Here is a 25585-nt window from a genome sequence, read left to right as displayed (position 1 = left end):
ATCAACAAGTTCAACAGTTAGGGGATATATGGTTCAAGTCAGTTTAGAACTAGTATGGATTTCCTCTAAATTTAATGCTAATCAGTTTGCTTTTCATCTGTTTTTCATCATTCAAGCCAAGTGTAGGTTGAATTATTTTTATTTTAGACCGGGTAGATATAAATGTTTTTTAGCTTCTGTAAATTGGACTCAGAACAAAATGGAAAAAAGTATAGAAGTAGGAAGACGTTGGTTCCCAAAATAACTGGGAAGTATCAAGTAAGTATTGGAGACCTAAAATGGAGTATTTTAAATATATAACTGTAATAAATCTATGTTTTTCCCATACAGATCTTTCTTGTATCCTACTGCTTAATAAGCCAGACTTGTGAACTACATGTATTCAATTAATGTGCAGTACTTTTTAGTACTTAAACAGCAACCAAAGTTACAATGAGGGGACAAGAAAAAATATCTTTTCCATATGACCCTGATAGAAATCAACCCGTGAAGCTGCTGTTCGCATAGTATAGCATATTTCTACTAATAATAATGGAAACTTTCCTTGCTACATAGATACTTCCAGAAGACTTTTTACATAAGAACATAATTAAACTTTTTTTCATCCCACATCTTTTCATTTTTTTTTAAAAAAAAAGTACGCTAATTGCTTTTATTTGGTTAATATTAAATTCATTAATGTGAACTAAAGCTATTTGATAAGCTTTGGAACTTTGTTCCAATTTTCTCCTTTAATAAGCACTGATACACAATGTAAAATCGTCATTAGCATTTATGAAACTATAAGATAATTTGTTTTATGTTATATAAGCGGAAGAATGTCTAAACCAGCCATAAAAGCCTGGGAGAATATTATAAGCAAAGATTTAAGCCCATCTCCAGCCCTTACAACTTGTTACAGGATGTATATAAATACAAATAAAATAATTTACAAGCGAAACATATAGGTGTAAATGAAGCCCCAAAAGTATCAGTAAATTTGATTTTCAATTCAACATTTTTTTTCACTTTGTTCCAAAAGAATGTATTTGTATTTTCAATTCAACTATTTTCAGGTTTCTTCCAGAAGAACATATTTGTGTCATCTTTTGTTTGACTAACAATTGTTAATGTGGAATGTGGAATATGCATGATATAGCTATATTCAATGCTTCATGTTACATACAAGAATTCAAGCCAATTCAGAATGTTATACATACATATACTAACAAAAGGTTGGTTTATGTGTATAAAAGGCCAGATAAGGGGAGGGAGTTAACTCCTGGATAGGTGTAGGCCAGACATGTCAAACACAAGTCCCGGGGGCCGGATGCGGCCTGCGAAGTGGTTTCATGTGGCCCGCGAAGCCATCCTGGAAACAGTGAGGGAACGGCCCCCGCTGCCTTGGCCCAGGCCAGCCGGGAGCCAATGTACAATTTTGTGGTGGCCATCTTGGGACTTGCCCCAGTGGACCATGCCTTGGCACTTTCCCTGGTCCCACCCCCTTCTGCCAGAGACCCTCAGATCTGCCTCACTCCTGCCCAGGCCCTCATAGGCACCCTTGACGCGAATGATGTAGAACTGGCCACGCCCACCCAGTAGGCTGCACCCTCTGGCCACACCCACCCACCCACCCCCAGGGCAACCGTAATGCTGATGCGTCCCTCAGTGAAATTGAGTTTGACACCCTGGTGTAGGCCAACCCCCCCTTCTGTTTCGACAGCTCCTATGGCCTAAACCTTCTGCCACTTTTCTTTCAACACTTGGCACTCCCTGCAACCATGATTGTCAAAAGCCAAGCAATTCCACAACCAGTTCCACAATCCTAAAGTAGCATGAACCAAGCATAACATTTTGATATTTATAACCATGAATTGAGAGGGGGAATGAAAATCCATTCTCCACCTATCCATTTGACATGGCTCCGTTTACTTTGTATTTTATGTCACCCTCTGATAATCTCAAATGCATCTAATATAGTCTTTGCTCAGTGACTGCTTTGGACAGTGACTACTTTGGAGGGTGATGAAAAAGTAACTTTACAATCAATAACCACATTTGTGACCTTTGCAGCATCTCTTAATCAAGTGTTTGCCGGTCAGTTAATAAGCACTGTCCTGTGAAAAATCATAGGCATACTTGCAGTTGTGTGATTTTTTTCATTTAGTGACTGAGGATAGAAAGAAAGCTAATTATTGGAGTGGCTTCTATAGGTGTAACTGCAGCATATGACACTGTTAACCATATTACTACACAAGTTAAATAATATCAGAGATAATAAGCTTACCAGGGTTATTGACAGCTTCCTCCAGAACCAAAGATTTTATTTAACGCTTAATAGTAAAAACAGCAGATGGAGGATGCAGAACAAAGGGCTGCCACAAGGAAGTGTATTGTCTCCAACACTGTATAACATATATACAAATGATCAACCAGTCCCTGACAAAACACATCTATTCATCTATGTAGATGATACAACAGTGGCTGCACAAGGATCAATTTTTGATGAGGTAGCCAGGAAACCTATGTAGCACTTGAAGAATTAAGACATTATTACACCATCAACCATTTAAAGCCCAACCCAAACAAGACCCAGGTTTGTGCTTTCCACCTCCGAAATTGAGATGCAAGGAAAAAGTTGGATATTATGCAGCAAGAGAACCAACTACAGCACTGTCCAACACCAAAGTAGCTCGGCATGACACTTAACAGGACACTCTCTTTTAAACAGCATTACCTGAACACTAAGGCTAAAGTCAGTGCATGTAAGAATATCATCAGGAAACTGATAAAATACAAATGGGGAGCTTAACCATATACATTGTGCACAGAAATTTGGCCTTGAGCATCTCTGCAACACAGTATCTGCTCCAATGTGGGGCACATCTGCTCACATGAAACAATTTGATATTAGTGTCAATGAAGCAGTACGCTTAGTGACAGGTTGTCTCAAACCTACATTATCTGTGCCACCTAAGATCAGGAGAAAGGTAGCAGCAGATCCTGAGAAAACTAAGCAAGAGAATGATTCTCGATATCCTCTGAATGGACATATGCCCAAGCCTGTCAACTGAGATCTAGGGACAGCTTTATGGCAAGAACAAGCATTCTTGAGGATACACAAGAATAAAATCAAATTAAAAGATGGAGGAAGATCACCAAACAAGGAATCACATTAAAGGATTTGGCTGAAGGATCTGACTTCCCTTATATTACTTGGAGAATCCTGAATAGGTTGAGAGTTGGAGTGCCTAAATGTAAAGCCAATGTGCTCAACTGGAGGCTCTTAGCAAATAACAACATGCTATGTGAATGTGGAGAGACAGAGACCAACACATCTGCTGGTGTGTTGCTACTACTAGAAACATGTACTGATAATAACTTATTTTTGGTCAATGACAAAGCCAAGAAGGTGGCTTCATTCTGGCAGTTTAAACTTTGATCTAGATACAGAAGAAGAAGAACTTAGTGATTGTTTTGCTTAATGCCTGAGTCACCAGTCACATTTGTGGTCACTGAATGAGGACTGCATATATGGCCTTGTTCATGCTCCAAAAGTTTCTGTTACTATGGAATGGGAAAGCAGCTTCCAAATATATACAGCAGTTATCTCAACTCATCTGAAACCGAAAAATAAAGCGCTCTAAAAAGCCATTATTATAAGGCTTAAGATTATTATATTTTTAATTAAAATGGTCTAACTATGTTACCATTTCAAACAGAACCACTGTGGACCTAGATAGGACAGCAGATTTGTAATCATTCTGAATGCAAAATATCCCTGGTTCATTTTATGTATGTTTGGTTAAAAGATCAAATAATAGGGAGCTAAGACTTCTGGCTGACAACCCAACAAGCCACTGTTAGAACAAAAGAGATTAGATTAAATGGAGAACTACATTATTCACACATTGCACTAAACCGTAATACAATGTAGTCAACATAAACAAATTATGCTTAAACCATGTTTTTCAAATGTGGCAACTTTAACATGTGTAAGATGCAGTTAGGAGAAGAACTCTTAAAGTTGCCAAGTTTGGAAAACATTGACTTAGAATAATGTGTAAGTATGCACAGGTTATAGCACTACTTATATATATTTGTCTGTTTGCCAGGCTCGCTTTGCACAGGATTTCCTTCAGCAATGGCATTCTGGATTGGAGAAAAAAATACCATGGAAGTCAAGTAAAACATATAAATAAAACCTTAGCAACAACTTGGGGGGGAGAGCAAAAGCAGTCACCAATTATGTAACATGTTCAATGTTATCACAGCATCATACAGTTTATAAATATTGAGGGGCATTTGTAGCATAGAAGCTATCATTCAAACCGGAAAGTTATTTGTTTAAGACATGTATCTATCATTGCCTCCCTTAGAAATCTATTATCTCTGAGTCACCATTACTTTCAGCAACAATGCACTCCATTACCCTCAGCCAACCCTAACCTGATGAAGATCATTCCCTTAGAAATTCAAAAGTTACACAGTATTCTGTAAATCTGGAGACTCCTAATAAAAATAATGTTTTAACATAGTTTTAGATTATTTCTCTTCCCACTAAGGGTTAGGACACTTCCTTTCATATTTTTATGTTAAGTTGCTACATTGTTTAAAGAGAACAATTAAGTAATACATGTAAGCATCTGATTATTTGGGAACACAAATAGTTTAAAACTACTGCATTCTGATTTTATTTAAATGAGAATAATATTCCTTGATCAACATTCTTCGGCACCATTTTTGTCCATTAGAAAGTGAAATATGTGGGGGCACTAAAACCAATCACAAATCTAGAGTCAAAAAGCAACACTGCTTCTTTAATATAACTTCAATCTTTAATGACTTAACAATAATCCATAGTTTCAAGAATGGTACAATGAATCTGGAAATCTGCTTACTAGGAAAAGCATAGAACTTTAAAGCATTGCTTTGATAATCTCAGTATTTTCTCCCTCTAAAAGTCATCTCCAGGTGCAGTGAGACGATTATGCCCCTCTGAATTTCCACCCAGCGTGGTCTTTATTCCTTGCTGGCTGGGAACCGTAACCCCAACCTATCTGGAAAACCCCAGTGTAAAGACAGAGAAAAATAAAAGCAGAATTACAATATATGAGAGGGAAAGGACAGGTGCTGCTGATTGTAGAAGCCCTCCACAACGTTGTGATTCATGTGCATAAAATAGCAGGGGAAACAACTGCCCCTACCTGCAGTACTATAGACAGACTCCATCGGCAGCTTCTTTGCCATAAGGAGCAGTTACTACTCGAAGCAGGAAACAACCCATACGCAATCTCACAGCCCCGGAAACGCCCGGTGTAAAAGCCGCGCGACCTCTACAGCGTTCGTCCTCTACGTCACCAGACAAAAACATCCTCCTGAGGTCGTACGGCGCCTGCGTCAAAGAGTTTCTGCGGCGACTACAGAAGGAGCGGTCCCACAGAAAGTGCGAAGCAGCGGCCCCTAAGCATCGGAGGGTATTGACCTGGGAGAGCCAGCGCTGTAACTGGAGTCGCCCCGGGCTGTTTCGGAGTGTTTCTAAAAAAAGAGAGAGAGAGAGAGAGAAAACAAGAAGAGTTTCAAGAATCAATGTGGCATCTTCTCCCTTTTCAGGAAAAATCCCGGGGTGTCTGTGTCAATTGAAAGACTGAGAGAAATTGGCATTAACAACTTTTGAGGGAATAGTTCAATGACAAATCCATGCAGTTTCTTATGCAAGGAGTCTTCTGGATAGTTTATTGACTTCCCAACTTAACTTACAAGGCTAAGATTTCGTGGTAGCACTTTATAGCCTGACTTTGCTTAGTTTTTTTTGAGATAAGTCTATGAAAAAAAAATCTAATTTTTCAGGATTATCAATTTCAGCAAATTGAAGGGTTCAACAAATGAATTTCTTTGTTATCTCTTCTGTTCAATTCATTTCATATATTTGTTTTGCAATTCAGACTTAATTCTCTGTATTGCCAAACCAGATGAATCTATTTAGCATTGACAGTCACTTTTCTGTTCAGTACATATTCATTCAATACCCATTTATTCTTAATTCTTACCTTTCTTAGTTTCCTTACAAGAGACGACATAATACAGAAAATAATTTACTTGCTCTTGTTTTTTGCCATTCCTGTATATCCTGCACTATTTCCTTTCTGTGAAACACAATTATTGCATCTTTGAAACATTAATTTTTAGTACAATATTCCTTATGCAATACAATATCTTTGCAGCATTAATTTTTTTATATATATCTTACTGCATCACTGCAAATATCAGATCTCAGTCAACAGCACAGTACCTTCTGCCTAAAAAGTACACATATATTCATATCATCTACACACTTTCACATGCACCACAACATTTGTTTTGCATTTATCTGCAGATACATTAAGCAGCCAGGGGATGTCACACATTCTTGTTTTAAAGAATTATTCTCAATTCAAGGCATATTTGTCAATATTATGTTAATCCCAATCTATGCTCTAACCACAAATATTAAGGAAGCCAATACTAAATAATTCTATGCTAATTTGCAACATAATATCAGTACAGTACAAAAAAGCTTAATATTAATTACATGTAATGCTAAAATTGGTAGTAAATAATCATCTGGAATAACAGAAAAATGGCGATTTTTATATGAAACAAAGTATGTGATAGACTAGCAATGTTCTGCCAAGATATAGTAATGAGATTTCTCTTGAAAATACTTCTTTCTGATAACCTAAAAAATAACTTTAAAGATCATCACATGGATATCTATGAAATCAAATGGATGTCCCAAAGATGTTTTTTCTGAAGAGGTGAAGAAGCTTCTTGGATGAGAAGCAAAATGTCTTCAAAGAGAAAAAAAAGTCAAGTTGCCTTTTGAAAAAGCACTATTGAACAACCATGGCCTAGATGACTGAGATCTCCATGGAAATCAAATGGACTACATACTTTGAATGAAAACTTAGAGGAACTTTATTTAATCAACAAAAAGCCTCACATTCTGGAATGAAGATACATGCCCCGTAGAAAATATTGCTAACAACGGGGCTTCAGAAGTTGATAAAATATAAGTAACTGTTTAAAATCTTATGAAGTAATGTAATTAATGTGCTTCATATAGTTTGTAAATATGTATAGAAAAAACAACCATAGATGAGGGATTAGGGAAAAAAACTTTTTTTCAAGTTACATTCAAGTTTTCCAAGTTGTATTGTAATATCAAAAAAGATAGTATAAAGAATGCTCAGAGAATCAAAGAGTTGCGCTTACCTCACCAGTTAAGATAACACTCAGGACGTTGCAACTATGAATTAACAATACATGGAATGAGGAAGCCCAGATGTGCAAACTGGATTCAGAAATGGTAGGGCATTTAAGATAGTATTGCTATCATCTAATGAATGATGGAAACAGAGAAGTTCCAAAAAGGCATCTATTTCTATTTAATGTATGGCAACATGTCTTGTATTAGGTTTATGTGGTAGTAGAGAGGGGTTATAAGGGGACAAAAGTCCATTATATACTCTAATCAGATATGAATATAGCCCTAAAGTAAATTCCAATATTTCTTAGCAACTCCTGTTTGTTGACCCTGTTTACCTTTGAAGGCTGGACAAAAACTAACATACTGTTGCCTACATCCCACCAGGTAAGAACAATATACAATCTACAAACATATTCAGGATGGGTGTGCATGTGGGTGTGTATGTATATATGTGTGTATATATATACATACTCATTCATACATGCGTACATACTGTACATACACATATATACGTACACATATAACCCATTGTTCTGTGTGGGAGGACAGAAGGCAATGGTAAAAGGAAGTATGATGGATAAAAGGCATATCTGTATGAAATACTTGTTAATAAACATTTTTTTCCCATTTCAAAATAGAGACGTTTAAATCCTTTGGCTATTTTAGTCATTTTTGGAGCAGCATCTGTTACAAAGAGAAGGATATTTCGCCTTTTTACACCATGCAGCCAGAGCAGTTTCATAAAATCATCAAAGAGGATAGCATTAGTGGAATTGTTTATTTTTTGTAGAGATTCACATGTTAGACAAAATACTTCACCAGGACTTATCACATTTCAGAGTGCCAATAATAACACTGGCTACATATCATTCCACTTACATATTTCATCTATTGAAACCCATATTTTATGTTGTCATCAGCAGATCTTATTTTTCCTAATACATTGTCATAGCAGGCAGAGATGTAATTTTTCCTTGGAGCTGATTCATTTGGAATCAAGTGGCTGGTATACTTTTCAAAATTTCCCAATTTCTTAAAAAGATATTTGAAGAACCATCATTGTACAGAGATCCTTGTACATTGTACAAAATTCTAACTGGGTATTTGATCAACCTGCAGTTGTAGAAAAAGCTCTCAAAAAAGAGGTGTTGCCTATTTTCAGTGAAAGTAAATTTCATTAAACAACTCTTATATTTTGTGGTTTCACAATGTTGAATATTAAAATGATTATGAGCCAATACCTTAACTTCACACAATTTACAAAACAAAACTTCACTATCACTACTGAAAATCTCCCCAAATTCTTAAACAAGACGCTGTAATTTTACACTGGTTGAATATCTACTTTTAGGCATGGTGAAATCAGATTGCAACTTTCATGTGATCACCATCTCAAACACGTACACACCTGAGTTGTGGAACAAATAAGAAAGTAAAACAAGCAAATTTCTCTACTTTTTTCCAAGCCTGTTCAGATGAGAAACCTTTGTTCCCACCTCTCTCTCTCTCTCTCTCTCTCTCTCTCTCTCTCTCTCTCTCTCTCTCTCTCTCTCTCTCTCTCTCTCTCTCACACACACACACACACACACACACACTGCTCTCTGAGTTGGGAAACTAACAGGCAAATTCTCACTTTCTTTGCTGCTTAAACTTGCTGGCTTACAGAAGGGTTGCCAAGGACAAAAATATGATCAAAATATGACATTTGTTACAAAATTAAGCAAAATATGACATAACAAAAAGTCAAAATATGGCTTTTCAGGCAAAATAAAAACATTTAATTCTCACCAGATAATTCCAAAATATGTTTTAATTTATTTATAAATTTAAATATAGGTTCCAGAAAAAATATGACATGTCATAGAAATCCTTGCCCTAGTTCAGGAATAGGCAACCTTGGCTCTTTTATGACTCCTGGACTTCAACTCCCAGAATTCCTGAGCCAAGGTTGCCTACCCCTGCCCTAGTCATTACAGTTCATTATTTCAGTGAACATGGCCAAAGGAAGAAAGTGATTGCTAGATTAAACTGGTGCAGGACCATAACGATGAAGCTGAATCATATTGAATACAAAGCCACCAAAGTACAAGAAATTGAAATTTATAAATAACAATGAATACATTTCCCATGGACAAAATGTGGCTGCTCATAAATAGCTCCACCTTGCAGTCATTTTTGTATTTGTCTACCATTCATATTGTCATTTGATTAACTAATCACCCGTTTTTTAAAGTGCGAATGTGTTTTTACACTTCAACCAAGACAGTGTTAACTATGAAACTATAGATAGCAAAAGAGATTAATTATCTATTTCAGAAGTCTCCACACCTTCTGTATCTGAGAGAAAGGGAACTATAATCTATTCAATGTGTGGTTAACAAAATAAAATAAAAAGTCAAATCACTCTGGACAAAGAGTTCAATAATATTTAATGAAATTGCAAAACATAACAATGTAACTTTTTTCTAAGCCTCAGTTTATTAAATGTATTCTCCTCTAATGAATCATGAAAGGACCTTAAATAAGAAGCAAAAGTAACCCATGTTAATGGCATTCAAAGGGACAGGGAAGGTTGGGAAATTAATTAGTACTTTTGACATACATAGATTATTATTTGGTAGTTTTTCAGTTTGGTTGTAGATTCTTGATTCTTAGTATAATGCTTTCTCTATATGCTCTCAAGATATGAAGGGTTAAGAGTTCATTAAGATTTATGAGGATACTGGAGAAAGCATTGTTTGATGGACCTTGTAAGTGAATGTTAAAAAATTCTGCCATGGATATTTCAAATTCATTTTCCCACCAAAGGGATTTCAGTAATCCAAGTAGACTTCCAGAGCATAAATCACTTCAAAATATGTATCTGTTTAGATAGATAATCAGTTAGTGACAACTGGACAGTTGAGATATTGAATCCAGGAGTATTATGAAAAATAAATTTGAAAAGTGAACTTGACCCTATAAGAAAGAATATGTCTTTTCTGGGGGAAAATGAATACAACAGGTAAAATGAATTGGAAAAAAGAACCATCCATCAAATACTCTCTCTACATTGAGTCTCAACTGATTAGACTTGTTCCAGACCATTACTATTGATTTTGTTATTGTCATGCAAAAAGAGAGGACAGGTTCATGTGTGCCATGGCCAAACCTCAATCTTATAAGAACTATGATGCCTACGAAGAATGTACCATTTACATTTTGATTTCATACAAATTGCCAACGTGTTTAAAAGACCTAGAATTTAGAATGAGCACACCAATATTTTTCTTTCCCCAGGTTGCTTGATTTAATGAATTCCTTTTAGTAATATGAATAAAAGTTTGTTCAAATGTAATGTGAGAAGGTATTGATAGATTTTTTCCTTCCGTGCATTATAATCTGGAAGAAGTTGAAAAAGTTGTATTATAATCTGGAAGAAGTTGAAAATAACTGAATAATCTAAAGCCATTTTATTGGAAATAACTGTAACGGCAGTTTCCTCACCTAAATATTTGATGCTAATCTAACTTTCCCATTTCTTATGAAACATATTTAGATTTAAATAAATGGAAATTTATGAAGGATAGCAGAGATTTGTTCTGATCTCCCCCCTTCTAGCTTCAGTCTGATTATCTGTTGGAGAAGCCTGGTGTTGAAGGCAGTCTCAAGGTTCCTAGTTATATAATTTTGCCATGTTTAGTTGAGTGTGGTTACATCTTTGTTACAGACTTTCCCTGTCAAAAGTGTGATCCTTCAGTGAATAGATTGATTCATTTTTAGTTTAGTTTTTAGTTTTCATAAATATATAGAGCTTTACCTGATTAGATTTCCCAGTGAACTTGGTGATAGGAAGGATTCTTGCAACTCATTGTGAGAAGGACTAACCATAGTTATTAAGAACATTATCTAAACTGGTAATAACTATCTATTTGAAAACAGTCTGGCCATATTTGCACAACACTCTGACCACATTTTCATTTAATTGTGGTTTTCTCAACCCATTTTCTGGATTTTCAGAATATATTGAATCATGGTCTGATTCTACAAAATGGTTTATAAAGTATAGTAGTGGTTTAAAATATAATTTGAAGCCCACTATAATCCCTTTTATAGCACAAGATCCTCCCCCAGAATTTGTGGGATTAAATATTTGGAGCCTTTTTTGCATATTCTGATTCTAAAAATCTCTAAAATACTTAATATACAAAAATAATTGAAATATTTGGTAATCTGGACATTTTTCTGATAAATTTGTTGCTTTGCCATTATCTCAGAGATGCGTATAATATTGATATGTCTGTCAAGAAGAAACAAAAATCAGTTATTTATTGCATGTTTTATTAATTTTTATAAGTATTACATCTAGTAGTATACCATTATACCATTTCCTTCTTTAAATAGAAGTAAATACAATCTAATCTTGACCATTGTAGAATTCTTATTTGATCCTTTATTGGAATAAAACTTGCTATATTGTAGAATTCAAAAGGTTTGTTAGGCCAAAATTATAATTATCTAGTTATGGAAAATAGAGAAAAAGAACTCAAGACTCATTTACCCAAGAGGTATTACTTGTAAAGTACCTGGATTCAATTTTTAGAGTTCCTTTTCTTTAAAAGTATCTTATTTCATAGCCTACCTTTTGCAAGAATTTAGAGGTGTAAAAATCATGTTGTATAATAAAAATACTGATAACATTCTTAAATTATTGCTGCATTTTTGGCTTTTAGTGATAACGTATTGATGAATCTGGTCAAAATTATAGAATTCTCCATTAGGGTTCATTCATTAGAAAATCTTAAATCCATGAAAAATAAACTCAAGAGTTGTCTCACATTACCTGGCATCTTATTAATACTATTATTGCATCATCAGAAACAGAGGTTATGACCTATAGATCTATTGTGTCCTCATTTTCATTTCATCATGCTTACCATCAATTATGTTTTTATTATTTTCTTGTAATTTCTTTCTTGTTGTGAGCCACCCAGAGTCATTGATAGTCTGATGGCATACAAGTTTCATAAACTATGTGTGGGTAATCTACTGTTAGATTCACAATCTGAGACTGCTAGAAACAATTCAATACTAAGCAAGGACCTAAAAATAGAGGAGTTGCAAGTAGAGTAGGTTTTTTTTGTAAAATTAGGGGTTTCAGGCTTGATAAAGTCAATATTGCAATAAATTATTATTGTTGCCACCAAAATAATGGATTGTCATTATCTTGTATGATTATGGAATTTTGAAGAAGGCACTCATCAGCTGCACTAACACATTGTATCAAATCATATGTATGAATTTAGCTAGGATTAGGAGAACCTTTGCTCAGATTAATCTCATGCATCAATTGGATCTTTTGGTATCACGAGGCCCTTCTCACAGTCACACATGGCTTAATCACCTCTCTTTAGGGCTATTGAATTGTACTCTATAGGAAGTTATCAGATGTTTCTGAATTGAGTGACACAAACAATTATGGCTGAGTTTTGATATAATGTGTTACTGCTGCTGTACGAGATGCACTGGTTGCCAGCTGTCTTCTGGATGGAATTCATTGTGTTAATGTCATTATTTTCATGTTAGGGTCTGATTATTTGTGGGACAGTTGTCTCTGTGTACCCTAAGGATTGGCTGAATTGTCATGCTTTGGATCTTCTTACTGAAGAAATATCAATTGATAGGATCTCAGAAATATGCCTCCTTTATAGCTGCTCCTGTTCTCTGGAATAATCCACCTGAGATCCACATGAATCTAATCCTGAAGTTTATAAAGATCCAGCTGTTCCAACAAACCATAGTCATGCATTTTGTAATTCAACTACTATGCTGTGTCTGATTTCCCCCCCCAGATAATTATTTGCTATTTAGTTCTTCCACTGTTAAGCCTTACAAATTCAATAAATTATTTAAAATCTATTTTTAATGTATTACTAAATTATTAATAAATATTAATATGTATTAATAAATTTATTAAATTTAAAGTATTAAATATAAAATTAAATTTATTAAATTAAGTTAAATCATTATTAAATTTGTGACTGGAAAGTAATTATACTTTCTATATTTATATTAAGCATAATAATATAAAATCAAATTTAGTTTTTCTCCTAGTCTTATCCACCATATTCTGAAGTGTACTGCACCCACAAAGTGTGCAATCCTCAGGCCAGAGAAACTTCTCTTATTAGTTATGTGTAAAGCAGGACAATATGGCTTGCCCAGCTATACATAATTCATTGAAATGTGTTTACCTAGCCATTTACTCTCTCACACATGGGTTAACAATTTCAATGCGGTATTATGAAGAAAAGACATGTCATGAATAATCCTGCCAATCCTGTTTTATTGCAAGGGAAACATTCCTTCAGTGTACACCTCACATAGTCCTGTATTTTCTACATATCATTTGTATTCTTCTTCTGCTGACTCAGATTCACAAAGATGGAAGATTGCTGGTATATTATAGTCTGATAGTTGCTTCCATGTGTAATAGAAAATACTTCAATGGAAGTCTGATTTTATTATGGTGGACAACATTCTTGTAGTGATGGTCTCTCTTAGATCTTTTTCTTCTTCAAATAATTAGTGAGGTTGGTTTAAGAAAAAAATGGTAGGTTACAGGATTCTTTGGCAATTTGAAGGCCATGTTTGATCTTTTAGGCAGGCAGAACATTAATGTTTCTCTCAGGCTGGTTTTTTTTCTTTTCCCTTCTTTTTTTCTTTGTAGATTTAAACCCACCTTAAAGAAGGGAAAGGGTTAGCTTTCTAGCGGGTTTTGCTGTAGGCAGGTCGCCTATTGTATTTCCTTGGCATGACTTGCCTCAAGGCACTTTGCACATCTGAAGAAATGATGGAAGGACGCCGATCTTTTCTTCTCAGGCGTTCAGCTTCCCCAGAGACTTTTCTATAGATGCCATCCACATAGGAATGCAGCATACCCCAAGCATCTCTGGTCATTCGGATCTTCCTGGGTTTTAACCTCTTTGGCAATTTAGAAGTTATTCTAGTTGAGCGGATGTTCCTTCGGAATCTTTTCTTATTCCTCATCCTTCTCTTTCGGACAATATGTCTTCTCCGTCTGACCTTTACTCTGTATCGTGGTCTTCTACGCATTGTTCTCCTTGAAGCCATTGTTTCATATACCAAGATTACTTGCTTGCTTATCTGCCTGCCTGTCTGCCTGAAAATGCCTGTGACTTCATCCTAGTTGTACTCTTTTATAAGGGTAGGAATTCAAATGAGCAGCTGCTTCTCTGACCAGTGATTGGCTGCTTAGAACAAAGGCCCAGTTCCGTATGTCATACTGCTATACTGTGATGTAGATTGAAATGAAGCTCATACCATATACAAAGATGATTAGGTCATGAGAGAGATATTTTCCCAGTATCTTCTTTACTTTTTGAAGCCAAATTATAGCCTTGTAAAATATTTTTTATTTTAGCTGAATATGTTTTGTGTATTTTAATACAATAAACAATTGTCCTCTACACAATTAAATACCAATTTGGGTAGGAAGGGAATATGAGTGTGAAATTTATTGAAATAGCTTTGAATCAGAAGAGAATTGGAGGTAGTGAAATATATAAGTGGTATTAACTAATTGTATGATTAACCATAATGAAAATCAGATAAAAATTTTGGTTCAAATATTCATTTAGCCATTGGAGATCATTGTGTAACCTTGACCCATTCACTATTTTATCTAACTTATTTTACAAAGTTACACTGAAAATAAAATAGAGGTTTATATAATTTCTTCTTCAATCAAACCTCTTGTTTCACCATATTGGCTGACTCATATGTGGCTAGATCTTCTCATTGTTCCCCCCCCCCTTTTTTTTTTTTTTTTTTACTCTGCTTGCTAATCCTCTTGCTTTGTTTAGTTTCCCTAGTGTTTGGGTGAATGGATTTCTTCACACCTTTCCCACATTCTCTCTTTTGACATAAATGCAGACTTTCTTTTTTTCTACTTTCTACCGGGTGAGCCCGGTGCTGCTGTGTACTATGTTATTATAAGCCACCTGGGCAAAAGGGAAGAGGTCAGCCCAGATTGTTTGCTGATAATCAACATAACACCTAAAGTATTGTTTCACCATTTCATTCGCTTTTTCAGCCACTCCATTCATAGATGGATGAAAAGCCAATGATAGTCCTTGCGTGGATCCGATCAGTTTAAGGAAGTCCCTCCAAAATCTCACAGTAAATTGGACTCCCCTATCTGAAATAATCCGTTTTGGTGCTTCATGGAGCCAGTATATATGTTTAAGGAACATTCTGGCTAACTTCTTTGTGGAGGGGAAACCGGAGCAGGCTATGAAGTGAGCCTGCTTTGAAAAAATGTCAATAACAGTCCATATTACTGTATTTCCCCTACTTTCTGGTAATTCCACAATAAAGCCCATGGCAATCTCCTCCCAAGGCTGGGAAGGGTCTGCAACTTCTTGTAATAATCCAGGAGGTTTAGTGGGATGTTTCTTCATAGTTGCACACATTGCACAGCTTTTCACATAGTTTTCAATATCCTTTTTTAAACCTGGCCACCAAAATTGCCTCCTAATGAAATGTAAAGTCTTTAGGTATCCAAAGTGACCAGCTTATTTGGTATCGTGGCTGCGCTGAGGGGCTTGAACTCTAAGTGTTCCTGGTAAATACAGTTTTGATCCCTTCCAGGCTAGCCCATCTCGATAAGTTAGTTTGGTTTTATTTTTCTGGAACCAGGAGTTGGTTTTCAATTCCTCTTTAAGCTTTTTTATTAGTGGACTATCTGGTTCAGGTGGTTTTGCCTGCAGTTGACCACCCAGGGTTATCTGAGAGATTGACTATGGTTGTGGAATGATGAAGTTCACAATCTCTTCACGGTGACTCTTATACTGGGGCATCCTGGACAGGGTGTTAGCCAAGAAATTTCCCCCCCGGGATATACTTTAGTGTAAAATTAAAACAATTAAAATATTGTGCCCAGCGGACCTGTTTGGGGGATAGCGGGGGGGGGTCAGTGCCTCTAAATTTTTATGATCAGTCCATACTTCAAAAGGCACCTTGCCCCCTTCGAGGAAATGATGCCTAGTTAGCAGGGAAGGAATTTCAATCTTGGTTTAATGTCATGGTTCCGATAGATGAGACCGGTAAAAACAGAACTCCAAGGCAAAAGGTTTCCTTAAAGAACATATTTATTGGCTACAAAGTATCAGCACGATCAAAAGTGAAACCAAGACTGAAATTCCCTCCCAACTGTTACAAAGTTACAAAGTTGAACTTCCCACCCCAATAGTATGTCATAAATCATATCCCCCAATAAACTACTTTGGTGGGCCTTCTAACAGAAGGTTCAGCCCGCCAAAACCCAAGCAGCAATGACCTTGGTTCCCACATCCACCCTCCCAACTGTGGCAACCGAAAACAAAGTTGCAGCATTGACATTTCCTCTGTAATCTCTCTTGCTGGAGTCCCCTCAGTCCCAATTCCCTTAGAATGTATTTGCCATATACTTGTACAGCTGCTTCAATACCCTGTGGCAGCTCCAAAGATCTAAAACTTTCTATTGGGAGATTTCACTGAGGGACAATTCATATACAAGGAGAGGACAATTTTAACCAGTGAGCAGCTCTTAACACATGGTTTATATAAATTATAAAAATAATGAAATATATAATTAACAGGCTCAAAAGAATTACAGCTAGGATTCAACATTTAACAAACTAAAAACCAATTTATTTTCCTGTAATTCAACAGATATTATTTTTGCTGTACTTTGATGTGTTTGTATATTTGATACTTTAAAGATTGAAAGCCATGACAAAACTCAGTCTTGTAGCATGGTATATAAATATTTAATCTAAATAACAATGATTACATCTAAGAATTGCTTCACATCACCAGGTACCTGAGCTCAAGATATTACTTATGTTCCATTTTGCTCTGGAAATTGTGACTCAATAGGAAAGGCTAGAAAGAATCCCAGGAACAAAAGGGATTTTGATTGCATTAGTTATAAGTATTCATGAATCCTGAATTATGGTAAGATGCATATCTCCATTGATAAGATACACAATATGCAATGTGTATTGCCTATCTAAGTACTATTTCACTTGACACCAAAAGTACGGAAAACTGAACTTTTCAATTGGCCAAACTAAATTCAATTGCTGGGAGGAAGTAATCCCATTATGAAATTTTATACCTCTGCGCAAGTCACAACAGTTCATGACACCATAAAAGCTAGTATGCAGCACAAGGATGACAGGCTTGCGAGCCTTCAGATGTTGCTGAACCACAACTCTGACCATCTCTTATTACTGATCATGTTTGCTAGGACTGCTGATTCTGTAGTTTAGCTCTTCCACAGATTATGCATTCTTTTTTTTAAACAAATTTTATTGGTTTTTTAATTAAAACATAGTATTCAGGACACACCGTGGTGCTGGGGTAATCAAACATCCTAGAACAAAACATATATACATAGTACAATCAATACATCAAATATTCCCTCTCTTTTTCCCTCAAATAGCATAGTGTATTTAAAATGACCAATTATAGCTTAAATTTATTCAACCTGAACCTGTTTTAAAGCTTTATAAATTTACCATACCGTAATCAAATTAACTTTAAATAAAGACATTTTCAATTCAGATATCCCTTCCAAGTATGTTCTACTTTCTTGATTTTATCAAAATCTTATTTATTTCTTCTTCCACTAATCTCCCCTATTTAAAGTAAAATATTAATCTATCCTATACCTATCTAATCCATCAATTAATCAATCTTTTTAAGATGACAAGATAATATCAGACCTTAAATCCTTTCAAGCCATTAAACAGAATTCAAATCTCATCCAGTTAATTATCATAACTAATAAGATCCATATCATCAAAGAGTCACATCATCTTGTTAAATTTCAATTAATTAATAATTCAATTCAAATCTAAAACATCTCTTTAATTTTCTTCATTCCATTATATAATAATTTTCATACAAATGAAGCTAACATTCTAAAAAATACATTCTTAATATTCTAGATTACCTTTAAACAGTTATATAAAAATATCTCATTTTTAAACAAAAATATTGATCTATCCTAGACATATCTAAATGTGTATATCTATCTATTCTATACAATTAACATTCAATTGATTATTAATTCAATCCAAGTCTAAAACATCTCTTTACTACAAACTCATAATCTTAATCCTTACATCAGTCCATAATTCTAGGTTGCCTTTAATCCAATACATGAAATTTTAAATTTCATTTTTCAATCTTATTCTAGCTTTCCTCTTATGCCAGGCAGGTTTCCATAGCAGAGCTTCCCTTCCAGCTGATAAATCTCTTTTTGTTGCTTGTAGCGTCATTTGATTCAATGAAAACCATCTTGGTCTCTGCATTGGCCCTCTGTTTCTCTTGTCCATAAAGCCTTGTTGCTTCAGAAGTTCAAAATTCAGTCTTTGCTTTTCCTTGTCTTCAAAGCCATGGGTAGATTATGCATTCTTGTGGACCCCTCTCTTGTTTTGATTTTCCTGTCCTTAGACAAATGTACAATCAAGCAAGTTACTAAGAATTTCTATTTAACAGCCAATATATATTTGCTGCTTTTTGTTCATCCAGTGAACAAAATATTTAGCCTTTCAATGTCATTATTTGAAATTCAGTAACTATATTAGAGTCCAGGTATTTTCCACTTTTGGTCAAACTTGCTCTGTATATGTTGTATTTTCCAGACAAATTCCAAAACTTCATTTGGAAATTTGTGATTTTTATCTAGCATTGTAATCCAAGTTTTTCTTGTTCCTATCCAGATTTCCTGGATACAAATATTTTTTTGGATTTTTTTATTATCTCATTACGTAATTTTTTTTTTCAAATAGCTCTTTCTTCCTGAACAAACAGCTGATTCATCCACATGGTTCCATGCTTGGCACTGTTAACATGTTCTTGACTGCTTAAAGAGGAATCTGATCTGTGATGGCCAATTAATTATAATTATTGGCCATTGGCAAATTTATTTTTAACCTTGATACTTGAATTATACAAAATTTGACTCTATTCAGAAATCTATAACATTGCAAGTATACAAAAATCTCTTCCAAATGTTCATAAATAGTCTGAATGCTTTTTGTGTATCTGGTGCTATAAAACAGTTATTCATATAACCCACTCTTGAGAAATTGCTTCTCTTTAAATTATTTTCTCCCTCAAGCTCTCTTTTTCATAGCAACAGAGCTTCCCCTGCTCAATTTTGTGTCCTACTTTTCTTACTTCCATGCTGCTACATTTTTGCCTTATTTGGTAAATGCTGCTTCCTTTCTATTTTTATTTAATTGGGATATTTCAAATTATACCTGATGAGGTTGAGTAAAATTATTTTTTCCTCTGCAAATGCTTGCATATGCTATCATGTTTGTTGTGTTAAACAATAATACTTATTCAAACAGATTTTTTTTTCAGAAATAGAAAAAAACAGGGTTGTCTGTTGTCTGCATGCCATACTTCAAATTAAGTTTCTCTAGAAAAGCTCCTGGTTATAAGTTTCTATCCTTATACATTTGCTTGTGCAAGGGGACCAAGGACCTTCTGTCATTGCACCCAAGCTCATCTCTCAAATCTTCACTGTACTCTCTGTCAACTCTTCAGAGAAGATTTGAAGGTATGCAGCAGATAAAGAAGAAAATAAGTAGCTTTGTATAAAGCCCTTGTAATTCTGCTATTGGAAACCTGTGAATTCTCACTGTATGCTTGAGAATTTTCAAAGTCTATTTCTTGATTTCTTTTTCAGATGGATGAATCATTTTTTCAACTCATTAAGGCAATGCTTCTTCCTCTTACAGGTTCCACTTCCCTCTCATTAATTGTGTATGCTGTGATATCTAATACAAGGAAATGACAATTATTACAAACAATAACTTGCTGCCAAAGCTGAATTGAAATTCAGACTTTAAAATAGGCTTCCAATTCTGACTTAGAAACAATTTGTGACTGGTTTATATTGCAATTATAATTTGCCTGATTTGAACTATAGTCCAAAATTATAATTATTGCAAAGCAAGGAAGAGAATTAGACATTCAGGATAAGTTCATAGACCTGATAGATGGGCTATAAATCAACTGAAATACTAGAATCGCATCACACTTAGTTAACCAGGAACTAAATTTGCACAGCCTAGAAGAAAATACAAATATATAACAAGCTAAAATCACTGTATGTCAGATGTTGATTCAAAAGTGATTGTAGACTAAATTGGTTTCAGTCATACTCTATTTCTTTAAGCAATGCTATCAAATTCTTTTTTAGTTAGCCAAACTTGCCCTCATTTAACTTGGTTAATGATTATGAACAACAGTCCTGTAGTAAGCAGAACCAACTTTGCATGTGTGTTCTTGCATTTTTTGTTTATATTGAATCACATAATCCTATTTATCTATTACAACTTTAAATTTATTTCAGGCTGATAAAAAGTAATTTACAATAAAATACAATAATACACAGTACTATTCACTCATAGTTTTACTATATCTGCTAATGAATGAGATAGCATAGGGTTTGAAAAATGGGGTGGAATTAAAAACCAGGTGCACACCATAGTTACATAGAATAATGTATAATTTAGAACTGCTTTTCCCAAAGTAAAACTGTATGGAATGACAACTCCTATCATGCTTGATCTAACTCAACCATAGAACATTAAGACACCCATTTGGGAGAGGATGAGCTAGTGATTATTTTATTAGGACTTCATTGAGTTAAAAGTAATAAAAATAATAAGTAACCAAGACTACATTTGCATGAAATATCTAATTTAAAATATACTGATTTAAAATAAACTATCAAGCCTATTTACATTTTAAACTGAAAAGGCAGATTTGTGCAATTAACTCCTAATCAAGAAACTTATTTTTGGTTAGTCTGGTAAAAGATTATTGCCAAGCACACCCATTATTTCTTACTGCAGTCTTTTTAAAACTGCCTCATGGCAGTAACCTTGATGTTGACATTGCCAAAGTAAATTGAAGGAAGAGAAAAGAAAGATTAAGACTATTTGTGGGGGTTTTTTTTACATTAAGAAAAAGAAAATGGCCTTAATCCAGTTTTTAAATAATCTTTTGCAGGTCATCTTTATGGATAATTGGTATTGGAGCTAAAGCCTATCACCAGTCAAATCTATTTTTCTTGTGCATCCTCTTTATTGCACAAACATGTAAATCTTTTCCAGCATCTTAATCTGTATTCAGATAAGATCCAAAAGACTGATTGAAGTGTGATGAATCAATTCCCATGATAAGAGGCATAAGCTGGTGGATGCTGAATTTCACCACTGTCTGAAAATATAACATCAGATTATGGCGTAACATTTAGATATTAACGTATACACATTTACAGCAAATAATTTCAGTCCACTATAATGAAATTCTTAATCATCTTGTCTGCATGAAATATTTATTTTTCTTTCTGTCTGTCGGTCTGCCTATTTATCTATCCTTGTGCCTTTTCTTAAATTACCTACCATTGTTGTACATAGAAATATAAAAGATGAAAACTAATTTTTGCTTAGCAAAATATAGTAATTGCCTTTGTGAATTGATTTATGTTTACTGAAGTTTGACTTTTTTTATTTTCTGCCATGTATGCTTGAGCCTTGCCAGTATTTGCCTACTGTTCTATCCTTGCCAGTTGAGCCGATTTATACAACCACAGGAATTCTGCAAGGTCAGAGAGCTTCTCAGGCATTTAAGAACATAAGAAGAATCCTGGTGGATCAAGCAACATCCACCTAATTCAGTGTTCTCTGTCTTATTGTGGACAAATATGGGCAAGAAAACAGTATGATTCTTTTCTTTTTTAGATTTTTTTTAAATCCAGCCTTATTATTTTTATAAGTAAGTCAAAGCTGTGAACATGTGTAATACTTTCTCCTCTTACTTTTCCCACAACACTACTTCTTTTTAACTTCTTTAAGTGTTGCTTTCCATCAGCTGGCACCTAAAGTTTGTTACCTTTGATTTAGACATTATACAAATATCACCACTAATAACTATTGATATTAGTGACTAGTACTCCAAGAATTTGTGCACCATTTCCACTTCAATAGAATCTTCTTCTCTTTCCTTCATCTTTCTCAGCATTATAAACTTTTCAGGGGACCAAAGTCTTTGCCTAATATGTCCAACAAATGCTAATTTGAGCTTGGCTATTTGTGCCTCAAGGGAGCATTCTGGATTGATTTGTTTTATGATCTATTTGCTTTCTGGGCTTTCCATGGTATTGTTGAAGTGTCTTCTTGAACACCAAAACTGTAAAGCCTAAAAAAATAAAAAAATAAAATTCTGTTCTGCTGTTTCAGAAGCCAACTTTAGCTTCTGTAGAGTGTCACAGGAAAACCTATTGCCTCTATGGTTCTGATGATTGTTGATATAGACACATCACAATATCTTTTCCAAAGGCTTCTTTGATGCCCTACAACGTGCTAGCTTGTGATATAGTTTTTGAACTGCTGATTTCTTTACTAGTGGTAGCCAATTCTGAAACATAGAAGCTAGGCCCCACTTTGATGATTTATTGTCAGTTCTAGGAGTGGTTGCTATACCTGTTATCATTAGCTTGACCTTCTTTATGTTAGTATCATTTTTCTTGACTTTTATTACTAAAGCTTCCAGATAATTTGCATTTTCAGTTTTAAGTAGTGTCATCAGGATAGTGCTGATCATTTGTTTATTCCTCCAGTTTTAAACTGCACTCTTCATCTTCCAATGCAACCTCCCTCCATAGATATTCAGCTTATAGGTTGAATAAATGAAGAAGAAGGTACAGCTTGTTTCGCTCTTTTGCCAAACTAGAATTTCTCCATGTTCTGTTCAGAGCATGGCTTTCTGCACCATGAATAGATTTTGTGTTAAGACAATGAGATGTTCTGGGATTCCCATTTTCCCCCGAACATTCCACAGCTCAATATGGTCAACACAATCACAAGTCATTCTTTTATTAACAAGGGACATAGTGAATTCATTTTGGTATTGCTCAATGCAAGATGTAACAATACTATGTCTCTTGTTTCTTAGCATTTTCTAAAATGCTAAGGAACATCTAAAATTTTACTTTCCGTATATCTGGGTTGGATGACTTTAAAAGTTATTTGGTTAACATGCAAAATTGTTAATTTTAGTGTAATTCCTTTCTTTAAATTCTTAAATCAATTATTCTCTGTCCACTGGTGTCTGTTACCAAACCAAACTAAACCAATTCCACACTGGAACTTTATTCTGAGTTTGCAAATGTTGAAAAAGATTTTCCTTCTTTCATCTGCTTTCATCTGTGATATCATTATAATTGTTGTAGCAATACTTATCTCTTTTAATACTTATCTCTTTTAATGGTTCCCTAAAAATTTTCTTTGATTTCATTTCACAATTTTTCTAGTTCTCTTTCAACAAGTTTCACGACTTCAAAGTTATTCCCAATGTTCTTCCTGAAAACGATGGATATGTGCTTAAAATGATATCAGGAAAACTGGTTTACTTTATTCTTCTATTTTAGCTTGATTTGGAACTGCTCAGATCTATTCCACAGTCAGTCTCTGCCTATCTACTATTATAACTGAGCTCTTCTACATCTTTACACCAGTAACATATAGACAATTGGGGGTTTTTATACTCTGGTGATGTCCATAAATATCTGTTTTGTTTGTTTAAGTATGTGTCAGCAATTAAGAAATCATTGGACAAACAAAACTAATACATCATTATCTTCATTGGGATTGGTGTGAATGCAATTGTAAACAAGATTATGTTCTAGTAATTCCAAAGACTGTAAAAGTTTATAATGTGCTTTGAATGCATTACCAATCAAATTATGTTCTGTGTATAATAAATATATGATCTTAAATGATCTACTTTATGTCTTTTCTATAAAGATCAAGAATCAGTTAAAAATGAAGTACCTACTTATGGGAAAATGTAGGTATTATTAATTTGCAAAATGTAATAAAGGACTGCAATCCCATTTCAAGTTAGATGCTTGACATTTGAACAAAAAGCAAAAATACTTGCCCCCACATATATCCCCAGGCATATTGTATTCTCCAGATTCAGAGCTTGAACATTCAGCATTCACTCATTTTTCTTAAAAGTCTTTCATTAATTAAGGAAAACTGGAGAACACTGGAAAATGAAGGGTTTTTTGTGTTCATTGAAGTTTTTAAACTATTGGGAATTGTTTGAATGAGATATCTGAGCTGACATTGGCAAATTGAATACACTTTTGCAGTGTATTAATATCAATGTGTTTTCTAAATACAAAATTATCTCTTAATTTGGCACCCGGCTGAAAACCATTTAACATGGCATATTCTGAATTCTACTTACTCACAATTTACCTTATAAGAATTTTTATTACTAAGATGTTATATGTGACCTTTAATTGAATAATTATGTAATGGGAATATGATGCATTTGACTTAAGAATGCATTATCTATCAGCATCTTGGCAAATCTTGAATGTACTGAAGACTTTCTTAGAGAACTCAAAGAAAAGGGGGAATCAAAATAACTGATGCTCAAAACAAAGTGGCATGAGGTTGTATAAAAGGGGGAAAAAAGTGACTGACTAATTTTATTCCCTCCTGAACCCAATCCAAATGATTTGAGTGCATCACAAACCTCATCATGCACCAGAGGTTGAAAATCTCTGGGAATACTAAGATGTCTTATGCCACTCCTAGTGGAACTGAAATTGTAGTGAACAGAATGCTGGAACCATGTTGTATTATCAAAGGACACAAAACCACTTATTCCAACTAAACATTTTGTGCTGTCATGCTGGTGTGACAGTGAATGGCACTAAAGCATAGACAAATAATAGGTAAAAACATTAGTTTGTCAAATCCCTTTTTTTAGATCTGCAAAACTGTTAGTGGAAATTGCAGATATTAAAAACTAAAACAACTGTATTTTTCTTAGAGATCATATACTTTTAGTAATTTTTTGAGTAGGGAGTGCAAGGTAAGAGAAGCATGTTTCTCAGAAGTTTAAAACAATAGTGTCTGTTGGGCGTATAATTGGATATATAAAAATCAGATAATCCTTTGGATGTGAAACAATAATTATTTCAGTCATAGTAGGTTTGGGACCTTTATCACTAAAAAGGTGTCTTCAGACTATGCAATACTTTAATTCAGAAATGATATTATTTCCTGTAATGCATGTTGTTTAAACAACTGTTTTAAAGCTTAGTGGCTAATATTTTATTATTATTTCATTCCTCACGTCCATCTTTACATAATGCTACATTTTAAAATAAAAAGAGGCTTATAAATTCTCTGAATTATTAGTTTCACATTCTGTGAGAAAAGAAATTTTATAGTTAGCATTATATCAGTCTGGTTTAGACAA

General features: G+C 34.4%; 2 protein-coding genes across 4 annotated transcripts in view; both read right to left on the bottom strand.

Annotated features, from left to right (window-relative positions):
- CMC1 (C-X9-C motif containing 1) overlaps positions 1-5332 on the bottom strand; it is a 61630-nt gene extending 56298 nt beyond the window's left edge. For all 3 annotated transcript variants that reach the window (XM_015811710.1, XM_015811709.1, XM_015811711.1), the window contains exon 1: positions 5187-5332. In XM_015811710.1, the coding sequence (XP_015667196.1) occupies positions 5187-5229 (43 nt within the window). In that variant the 5' untranslated portion in view covers positions 5230-5332. The remainder of the gene's footprint in view (positions 1-5186) is intronic.
- Positions 5333-13975: 8643 nt separating this feature from the next.
- On the bottom strand, positions 13976-14341 carry LOC107283754 (histone H2B.10-like). Its single transcript, XM_015811695.1, has one exon. It carries the CDS (start codon positions 14339-14341, stop codon positions 13976-13978), a length of 366 nt encoding a protein of 121 aa, XP_015667181.1.
- Positions 14342-25585: the final 11244 nt, after the last annotated feature.

The sequence above is a fragment of the Protobothrops mucrosquamatus genome, unplaced genomic scaffold, assembly GCF_001527695.2.
Source record: "Protobothrops mucrosquamatus isolate PMUCROS unplaced genomic scaffold, P.Mucros_1.0 scaffold47, whole genome shotgun sequence".
NCBI classification, from domain to species: Eukaryota; Metazoa; Chordata; class Lepidosauria; order Squamata; family Viperidae; genus Protobothrops; species Protobothrops mucrosquamatus.
The sequence above is the reverse complement of the archived record's forward strand: the minus strand, read 5'-3'. Positions and strand labels throughout refer to the sequence as shown.

Excerpts from the sequence above, each read along its gene's own strand:
- LOC107283754 (XM_015811695.1), bottom strand. The coding sequence starts at position 14,341 with ATGGCTTCAAGGAGAACAATGCGTAGAAGACCACGATACAGAGTAAAG.